We start from the raw sequence: 11608 nt of genomic DNA on the forward strand, positions 1-11608 counted from the left end.
CTCCTCCAAAACATTAATACAGGAAAAAAAATCAAGTGTTAGTTTTCCTGTTGTCTTCATGAAGAAATGATATCGTGACTACTGGCAATCATGAGACTTTGATGTTTGTTGATACGATTCTTTCCGATGGCTTAAAATAACAGTAACTAAACAGTACAGGTTCTATCGTGCTGTTGAAATCTGAGCTAAGTGCCTTATCCAAGGTCTCCCTCAGGCGCACAACTCGGGATGGAATAATATAGACGATTACATCATTATAGTAAATGGTTCTGTGAAGCAGCGTGCAATTAGTTTAAAGGCAAATCATCATAAGTCTGACTATATTCTGGAAACTGAAACTAGAGTTCCAAAAAGAAGCCTTTTTCATTATTATGTAACGCACACACAAGAGGACATTATATATATATATATATATATATATATATATATATATATATATATATATATATATATATATATATATATATATATATATATATATGAAAACGAGGCTTGCGGAGTTTCCTCTTAATTAAAAGGCTATACCACGAGCGGTATAGCATTGATACAGTGTACATACGATACATATATTTTATTTATGTCACATACAAATACACATATTTGCCATTTGAGCGGATTTATATGCTCCGGCAACTGTGTATTGACTAAGAGAATTAACTCCGCACATTCCTGCCGAGTGTGTCCGCCACAAAATTTAGTTCTATACATTTACTTGTTGTTGAGAATCACCTTTGCAAATTGATAAGATAATGCTTTTTTTCTGAGTGTCTGTCTTTATTCACATTGATTAAACCAATATAAGACACACTTATGACTTAAACATGAAAGATGTTTTTGATGTAGAAAGCAGAGCACTGCATCACGGTTAGGTTTTTGTACACTGAACGATTAGCAATTCACGAACTGGTGTATGGAAATTAGTGTGAATAGAATCTAAGCGAAACGACGAAACCAACAAGAGTAATTACAAAATTTAACATATTTGTGGTTGCTCTAAGTCGTAATTCTGCTTTAATTAACATTACTACCGACCATTCAGTTCATCTCTCTCTTTCTCTCTCTCTCTCTCTCTCTCTCCTTTCATTTTGTACGGTTTGGCTTAACTTTACCATCATTCATAGGTCCAGGGACATCGTCGTAAGACACGAGCGAAACTCCCCTATGCTCATATTCTCATGGATTTTCGACCATATCTAGAGAGAAAGTAGCCTTTTGGACATTTTCATATTTAAGTAATAATAATCGATTTTAAGAACATTATAATAGGTTTGAAAAGCAACAACAACAACAACACCAACAAAGTATTCAATACGTTACGGTACGTGTGTCTCGTAGCTGGGAAATTTAAAGTATTGCGTCGACAGGTTATGGCAAATTTGCATCATTGATATTCTGAACAATGTATACAGATCCCAAGGAAAGTGTAAACATACCGTTTGTTAGGACGAACGATATCCTTGTAGGTTGTTTGGTGCAAGTTCAGTTTTAACGGGTTCATCCAGCCCAAATTGCTTTTCTCTCTCATTTCAGATTTCTGCCTTTTGTGTTTGTTATGCATGATAGAAGAGAGAGGAACGGAAATAAGAAAGAATTACGTTGAAATTGATTACCATGTTAAATTTGTTTAGAAAACGGGGACTGTTTATACTTTTTAACGTTATTTTCATACGTCATTAATGATTAATGAGTGGAAATTCATCACTGATTTATAGGCCTGAAAAAAGCTTTATATATATTCGTATTATTGCGCCATGGGCGGATCACAATTTGATACACCAATAGTATTGGTATTTCAAATTGCTTCATGCCAACACTTTAAAAGCCATGTTGTTTTTAATACGTGTGGCCGCGATTAGAGCCTCTCATGTACTACAAACTGGCGATAAACCCCACAAAGAACAAGAATAACAATACAATATACAAACCGTTGGGCAATAAACAGATTCCATTTTCTGATTCTTCTGAGGACAATGAGACAGTTTCAAAACGTAAAAAACATTATCAGATTTTAGATAATAATTGTTTTGTTTGTGTATCCATATTTCTGTCATCTGATAAATGTGCATGTTCCCTTCTTTGAAACAGTCATTGCATGCATTGGAAAGAGGTTTATCCCAAGTCATCTTCTTGACAGCTTTGTCAGCATAACTTGAATAATGTTAAGCAAAACTTGACTCTTTTCTAAAGACCTATGTATGTTATCAGTTAAATCTAAAAATCGCTATTGTATTTTCCATATTGTCTGCATACGCCAAATCGTTAAACAAAATCACATAGTTTGAAAGTTTAGCTGATGTTTTTGTGTCATACTTCAGAATTTTTAAATCAGATATTCATCTTTTCTGTCACATTGTTTCTACTCAAATGCACCTTACATCTGTATTTAGCCCACTTTTCTTTGTTGATATATTGCTTTTTGCCATGGTCGAAGACAAGTTTAAGAAAAGTCATGTGAACTTGATCCAATTCCAACATCACTGCTGCTTGAGTGCTTAGATCCAGTATTGCCTTCATTAACTGATGTTATTAATACCTCTCTCTCATCCGGGGAATTCCCATCATTTTTCAAAACTGCCATTGTAAAGCCTCTGCTGAAGAAACCAACACTAGACCATAACAATTTAAAGAACTACCGCCCAGTTTCTAATCCCCCATTCATATCAAAAATCTTAGAAAATGTTCTTCTATCCCAGCTTGTATCTCATCTAAATACAAACAGTCTTTTTTAGCAATGTACAATCTGCATATCGCCCTTACCACAGTACTGAAACTACTCTTCTGAAAGTAGTTAATGACATTCTCTCTGCTTTGGATAGTGGAAAGATAACAGTCCTCACCCTGCTTGATTTATCTGCAGCATTTGACACAATACACCATGATATATTACTTCACCGTCTCCAGCATGTATTTGGCATTCATGATACAACCTTACTGTGGTTCAAGTCCTACTTGGTCAACAGGACACAAATTGTGTCTTCAAATGGAATACACTCCAGCCCAGTTGATCTATGTTGTGGTGTTCCACAGGGGTCTGTTATTGGACCTGTTCTCTTCATTCTATACACTCAGCCGCTCTCAAGTGTCATAGATCATCATCCAGTGTCTCACCAATTGTACCCTGATGACACCCAAATATACAAATCTAGCCACCCAACTGAAGTTGATGCTACCATCCAAGGTGTAGACAGGTGCATTTCTGATGTGAAATCAAGGATGACATGTAACAAGCTGCAGATGAATGATGATAAAACTGAGGCCATTCTGATCACAACACAAAGACTTTCTCATTCACATCCTTTACCTCAAACAATAAATATCAGCAACACCAACATTAAATTCACACAATCAGTACGAAACCTAGGTGTTGCTCTGGACAGTACTCTCACATTGCACTAACATGTTATGAACATATGCAAGGCTGCATATCTTGAGGTGAGACGCATCAGCTCAATTCGCAAATAACTTTCAGTTGATGCCACTAAAACACTTGTGTGTTCATTAGTACTTTCAAGACTAGACTATTGTAACTCAATTCTGTCTGGTTCATCTCAATATCTACTCCAGAAACTTCAAAAAGTTCAAAAACACAGCTGCTCGGATCATACTTAGAGTACCACGATCAGAGCACACCTCCCCGCTGCTCTGTACCCTACACTGGTTATCCATTCGATTCAGAATCAAACACAAAATTTGTTCTCTGTGTTACGTTTCTCTGTCGGACTCTAGTCCAACATACCTATCCGACCTCACCCATGTGTATAAACCAGCAAGATACTTACGCTCCTCTTCTGACAATCGTATACTCATTATTGCCACTATGAAAACAAAGTCATATGGACAGTGTTCTTTTGCATAACAGGGCCCAGCAACGTGGAATGAATTGCCCACTGAACTTAGACACAAAGAGACAGTGATCACATTCAAGAGGGCTCTCAAAACTCACTTATTTCGACTGCAAGAACAAACTTAAAGACCTAATAATGTTTCCTACCTTAAATATTCTCAGCATGTTTTTTAATGTTTTCTAATTTCATGTTGTTTGTTTTGTAATCATATCATTATATGTTTTTTATCTTACAGGTTTTGTCTAATGTTGTAAAGCGCTTAGAGCTTCTAAAGATTAGGCGCTATACAAAGTCCTCATTATTATTATTATTATTATTATTATTATTATTATTATTATTATTATTAATATTATTATTATTACCTATCTTGGTGATTGGCAATTGAAGCTTAAAGACGTTATTGACCAACTGTCATTGTTAATCAGATACAGAGGGGGTTTAATTGGCCTCGTAATAAGTGCACATATAGAATTATTATTCTGTGTTGTGTGATTTGCACCTTTAATTGTTTGACAAAATTATGTAATTTAGTTACCGTAACTTTATCAATCATATCTTGTTAATTTTATCTAACTGTTTCTAGAGATCGACCATTTTGAAACATCGAACTTTAAAGGAAAAAAAAAATCAAGTTAACAACCGAAAATAGTTTAAATAAATTTTGATAAGAATTAAGAAAAGTCCAATGTTTGTCTCAACTGATCCCCGGGTGAAGGGATGTCAAAAAAGGGGTTACCCTTGATCTTGTCACTAATACTGATGGTCATTCCCCAAAGAATGTTAAACTATATCACTTATCTCTATGCCGGTTCGTGCATATTGTACATGGGTTTCTAAACTGGCATTACAATAGTTCTCGGTACATATATATTTATTTTGCTATGAATCTACATTGAGTACCAAGTTGTGCCATTTTGCTAAGCGATGAATTTGCATTCCTATGACAGTGGTCTTGCAAACTTTGATAGTAACTTTCCAGTTCTTAAGATGTATCTATACAAATGAGTAGGTAGAGGCATGTCAATTGTCTTTCAGGCTTATAAGCTCAAAACAGACTTGTATGTTACAAGCAATAACATCGGTTTGGTCGGTAGTTATCTTAGATCAACCCAATAAGGAAGTAGGAACTGTATATATTGGGATGTTTCAAACAGTGTCACAAAGCATCGAGAGGAGGGAAAGAGGAAACGTGAAAGAATCATTTGTAATTCTGGTAAAGGCGAAGTTATTATGGTATGTGATACAATGTTGTTTTCATCTATATATATATATATATATATATATCTATATATATATATATATATATATATATATATATATATATATATATATATATATTAGACCTCAAAAGAATTAATATTTGGATGATTTTACCTTATTCTTTGATATCAAACTTTATTATTATTTTTAGACATTTTTTAATTTTGCAATTCTGGAAAGGAAGAACCACGTTAACCACATTCCCTGTCAATACTGTATGAATATGGTCGTGTTATTCAGGAATAATTGTATATTCTAGCTATGCTAAATGACGAACGTTCTGTGTACGTCTAATTCATGCATGTTTTCACTGACTTCTGTTTGTATAGATAAAGGTTACCATCACATTTATTTAGTTATTCTCTTTCATAAAAAATTAAGTGTGTGGGTGTCTAAGATAATTACTAATTTTGGTTCATCTCATTAACATGATTGTTTTGTCATTCCCTGACTTCTGTGATGATCTCTAGCACTTAAATAGCCTCATCACTAGATCACAGTCAGCACACAGAACGACGTTTCGTGCGCCTGAAGCCCTTATGGACGAGCGTATTGCGCAGAGAATTCGGGCGCGGGAAAGCCAACCGACATGTTCCGTTCCTGGAGATGCGGGATTGATACCAGTCCGAGACGGATTCATGCTCCCCTTCTCTTTGATTAAATTGGTCTCATCTCAGACATAAATATTCTCAGCTCAGTAGATACACTTGAAAAAGGCTCATTATGCACTGACAACAAAAACAAGAATCAATAAACGCTGATCATTTTCACAGATGTATCATTTTTTTTACCAAAATTCAACTTGTTGTGAAAATTTTATAAGCTAACTTGCGTTTTACTTTTTACTCTGAAATTGAAAATGAAATTGAAATTATGAATGGCAATTAAAATAAATTTCATTTGACAGGAAATGTTGTGAGTGTATGAATAAAATTTCAGATTTTGAAAGAGCGATGCTCTACAATCTTGAGTCAGTACGACTGGCAAAACAGCTCCACAAGCCAATATGTGTGTTAAACTTTTGTCTTAGTCATGTGTATGGTATTAATTACTTTTCAGATGGCCTCTATCATGGTTCTTCTGACTATGGTTGCTTGCGGTTTACTCATGTCCTTTGCTATGGGTGGTCCAATCGACGAAGGCAGAGATATTGAACAAATTAACCTGGAAGATTACCTTGAGGAAAGACTTCTGGCCCGACTTGAGGAGGCTCAGAGGGAGACTGCACCACAGGTAGGTATCAAGGCACATCCAATATATCTCCAAGGTTTCGGATTTCGGTGGCAAATTAATTTAGGTATGAGAATTACAATGTCGTCTAATCTTGGTCGTGGCTTCTATGTTATCTCAGAAGACTGTTCAAATTCGATTGTAAAACAGCAATAGTAATATTCTTCTTATTCTTGCTGAGATTGGAGAATTGAATAACAAATAACAATGAAATGAGATTAATGAGATTACTTTTAACCTCTTTATCTGTATCAGCCTCATCGACATCATCATCATCATCGTCAATATTGTTATTATTGGTTAATAGAATGCAAATAAATGATGATTATATTTAAATTAAGAGTATGTGTTATCTATTTATTTGACCAGAAGTTCTTCATAGAGCTCCGTTTTAGCAAGCAGTTTCTATTCGCCATAAGGTTTTCGGAACCTCATATTCAGTTTGTCATTTCAATAAACGTATGTCTATGAAATATTTCGTCCCACTACTGCATCAATATGTGTTAGAAGACATGTTTATGTTAGTGTGTTGTTATTCTTTTAAATAATATCATGATGAATGTTTACATGCAGTAGAATATGAAATCTTCTCTTACATCACGAAACGCCATTCATTTAGGACGATTGAATACAATAGTACTAAGTTTAAAGCCACCTTGTGCATTGGTATTAACCATCAATGAACTTGCACAGTTTGGCAGTCTGAAGCTAATCGGCTTTATGTACGTTTTATTTCTAATCAATTTAAGATATTATTTATTCCACGACTTTATTAATATTATATTATTATTAGTTATTTAACAACAAACATCAAAATCTAGAAAAGGACTATAATAGGTGCATGACTGCCGCAATCATATAACGAATAATCTTAAACTTGTGGGTGAGAATTAACCACTTGTGTATAAGAGGGACTCTGACACTCACTTTTTCCTTACAGAATTTTACACTATGTAATACTGAGTGCCACAGTTAGCTATTTATCTCACACCTTATACTTTTATCATATATATGTACGAGGAAAATTGTTTTTCGATAGAGTGCTGTTACTGCTTTTGAAATAAAATGATGATGAAAGTTCACATAGAGTAGAATATGAAATCTCCTCTTACATCAAGGAACCTCTTTGATCTGGGAATATTGAATGTAATAGTAGAACCTTTAAAACCAGCTTGTCCTTTGGTTTAAACTGTCAATGTAATTGTAAAATGTTTAGGATGGTAGTGTGACGCTAGTCGGCTTTATGTACTTTCTTTTCTTTCTTTTCTTAAAGCTTTCAGTAAGAATCAAACACTTATATACAATAATGCATGTAAGACTCGCTTTTTCTTAAGAGCACTTTATACTATGTAATACTGAGTACCAGATTTAGCTATTTAGCTCATATCTTATTATTTTTTCAACAGAAACTGGAGGATTCTGACACAAATGGAGACGAAAAACAGACCGTTCAAAAACTGAATTCTGGCATAACCAAGATCGACATCACTTTGGACAATAAACTGATTGAACAGCGTATTCTAGACTGTGAAAAGGTATAAATATTGACTCAACACTGTGATAATATTAAAAACGTTCCTAGAGGTATCTATCTTTCTAGAACCTAAATGTGAATGTCATAAATGTTTAGATAAATGCAACCAACATGATGAATTCGGTCTATTTGAAACGATTCTAGACTTGTAATACTCTATTATATGTTATATTTGATGATGTTGTTCAATCCGAAGGACTCTAACCATAATTGAAAAAGATAATAACTAAATTTGAATTAATATAGAGAGACACTGGAAACTAGATGTAATGCAACAACAGTGCTAGCAAACATCTTATCAATAAAAGCGTATTATGCATATGAATTTACTTTTTATATTTTAAGATAAATAAAATTGTCTTGTAGTCTTGCACAGTTCTATACATAATCTGTAAGTAATTTCATGTGGGCATAATTAAAGGGGTAATCCTTGTTTTAATATTTTCAGTAGTAGTCGGTCAACATTAGAGGTCATGCTAAATAGTATACCATTGTGAATTTCGATAATTTCCATCGCATATGTGAACTCTAGTAGTTATGTAAAACTTTTCAAAATTTCTATACAATATCAATTGTTTTCCAATCCCTGTTGACAGCTGTATTATTGTCTCGGGTAAAAATTCATAATTTGATCCATTGTTTGCGAAGCCAGACCTTTCATTTTACCGGATTTTTTAGAGTATGATGATACAAGCAAATCTGTACAATACAAGCTCAGAGACGTCAACTTAATGGAATTAGAATGTCTCTATTTAACATGTCTCATGTTATAGGTCTTCGCTGACAATTTTTCACATTCACCGAATCTAAAGCTAAATTGAGATTATATCTCAACCATATTAACTGATCGAACAATGTTTGTTGGAAATAATAATTATCATAAATAGTTGATATACCAACTTTAGATATTATATATATGATATAGAAAAGCCTACGTGAATTCGCATTCGAAATTTTCTATGTGTTATTGCTTTCTTGATTCTGATATTTGGTCATCAAATTTTAGATAATATGATTCTATTGTCGCTTTTTACATGGTTTAAATGTTCTACGTTTGTAGTTTAGGAATCGGATATTTATTCTAGCTTATATTAAGAATTATCACAATATTATTTTGGAAATGATTTTGCAATTGTTACCAAATATCTTCTTGTGATCATTATAAACATGTTTGGACTGTTATGGGACCATTAATCTGGCTTCCTATTTTGTATACGCAACATACTCAACATACAGGGGTACGAGATGATCATCACCAATGGCAGTGGTAGAAGTAAGAGAACTGAAGCTTGTTACCTGCACAAAATGGATCAAGACCTCCTTGATTCTCTCTGCAGGGAAAAGGGAGAAAGGGTATGAATCTAACGTTACTATAATTTTAGCCTTGCTGAAAACACATACAAACATATTTGCCTACAATTCAAATTATATTCATATGGCATACACTGCTAACTTTAATGCAGAAACTCTCAAACTTCAGTTATTTATGTTCGAATGCAACATTTTCAACAAATTGCAATGTATACTTGATATTTAATGTTTCTTTTAAAATTCACCATAGCTAATATAATTAATTATCCATTGACATTTACATAATCTAGAAAACTAAACTCAGAAAAGTTTTGTTGTCCAAAGATTTTTAGTGTAATAATGCATTATCACCAAAAGCACGTTGTTATTCAACGAGAGATTAAACATTCTTCCAAAGAGGGGATTTAAAGTCTAGTAAACCTTGTGTGTTTTATATTTCAGGATATTATAGTCTACAAGATACAGCAGGAGATAAAGGACAAAGATTTCCTATCCGAAGACGGCCCTGACAGCGTCTGCAAGAATCGGCCGATGTTTATTATTGTGCCTATAGATAAACTAAGCGCAACAGGTATATGTATATTAACATGTTTTATTAGATACCTTAAGATCCTTTATAGCATAATAAGGATTTGTGTCATCGAATACAATTCCAATTAAAACACTAACACTAGTATTACTCAGATTGATACTTTTTTGCGTTGAGTGCCATTAACTTACACTCGATCCGAATTTAAAAGTAAATACTATCTAAGAGTCATGGAAAATGCGATTAGTTACCTTCGAACATATTTGAAAACGACTAATTGTGATAATCAAATGATATATCAGAAATAACGAAACGCACCATTTGAAATCTTTGACGCGTGCGAAATTGTTAGGTTTTATTTGCCTATGTTGACATTTGTCAATTGGTTGGTTTTGTTATCATCTACAAAACTAAGATAAAATATATTAGAAAATGGTTGGACTCAATGTAGACAGAATTTAATTATTGTCTGAGTTTAATAAAGAAATCTTTATTCAGTCATAGAAAGACCACGTTGCACATGCGTGCTATATGTTGACATTCTTCGGTTTTATGGTCTTTATGTACGGGAACTATCGCAAATCAATCACGAAGTCATATAAATCTAAATTTTAATATTCATATTTAGTTTGGTCATTTGTGCCCGAGGATAGTGGATTCTTTTCCATTGAATCTTTTCGTGAAATTATTTCACAGACACATAGTAGAGCTGTTCCCGTATATTTTCTCTTTAGACCTTCTCATGTACCATTACAATAGCAGTAGAATTTTAGACTCTTGGTCGTGTTTGAGCAGAAAAGTGTTTCTTCTAACCCATATCTTTAGTTGTGTACCCTCCATCTGGTACATATCGATAACGAAAAAAGTAATCTCTAGTTCTCTTTTCATCACTTGTAACCGCAAATGAGCATTATTGAAAAATAATTCTACAAATTTAGATGGAAACGAAACAAATTTTTACAACGTAAGATAGTATGACTATCAGTCCCGTTTATATTTCCCATCATGCTCATAATGCTTAGACATGATTAGATTTGTAGTCTTAATTTTCAACATACTACCACCATTGCACTTACATGAAGATAAAAAGCTAACATCCTCACAAAATTATGTAATTATATTGTTGTGTTTCAAGCAATGTACATGTATCAGCTTATATATATTTTCTACAGTCACAAAACCAGTTGTTCAGCAGTTAAATCAATTTTTCCTTGTTCGTAAATCAAATGACAAATGACATTATATTTTATATTTATTCCAGACGCATCCAAGGATAAAAGATCATGTTCTAGTTATTGCTGCGAATATGGCTGGTGGTGGGGCCGAAATACTTGCAAAAAGCAGTGCATGCAATGCGGAATGACTGAACAAAAGTGAACGTTCACTTTGCATGCCTCATTCCAACAAATCTATTGTAAGAAAATGAAAATCATTGTATATCCAAGGAAAATAAAAGTTTTTTAGATTTGAGTATTGTGTATTTTATTATGCTAATATATCTACTTAGTAGAACACTTCCGAATAGATACAAGAATACACATCAGTGGACGTACATTATTGTATGATACATGCTAAAAAAATTACATACAAAATGAAACCACTTGTCAAAATTGAATCTGCTGTTTGATTAGAATGCTCATAGTGAGCTAATATGTTTTCACCTGAAATTTGTGAGATACATCAAAGAATATTATTTCATTATAGCAAATAAAACCACGACGCCGTCATACATGCACCTACTAGCAGGAACACGAATAGGTTTTCGACATAAAATGTGAGGACTGCTACTTACATATACTTCACCGAGTATATTAAAGGTTAGTTTGACAAATAAATACCAGCTGATATATAAAATAGTAGAGTAGAGAATGGGTGGGAAAACGTGGGAAAACGTGGAGT

General features: G+C 33.5%; 1 protein-coding gene across 1 annotated transcript; it reads left to right on the top strand.

Moving 5' to 3' along the window:
• Window positions 1-4999: 4999 nt before the first annotated feature.
• LOC149769856 (uncharacterized) lies at window positions 5000-11179 on the top strand (the record flags this gene model as incomplete). The annotated part of the gene is made up of 6 exons (XM_089949735.1): window positions 5000-5078; window positions 6165-6338; window positions 7742-7870; window positions 9106-9222; window positions 9622-9751; window positions 10971-11179. Coding segments are annotated over 6 exons (745 nt in total), but the record flags the coding sequence as incomplete, so codon positions are not given.
• Between the last annotated feature and the right edge of the window lie 429 nt (window positions 11180-11608).

This window comes from Sinohyriopsis cumingii, unplaced genomic scaffold (assembly GCF_028554795.1).
Source record: "Sinohyriopsis cumingii isolate HCF-2022 unplaced genomic scaffold, ASM2855479v2 utg003151l, whole genome shotgun sequence".
NCBI lineage: Eukaryota > Metazoa > Mollusca > Bivalvia > Unionida > Unionidae > Sinohyriopsis > Sinohyriopsis cumingii.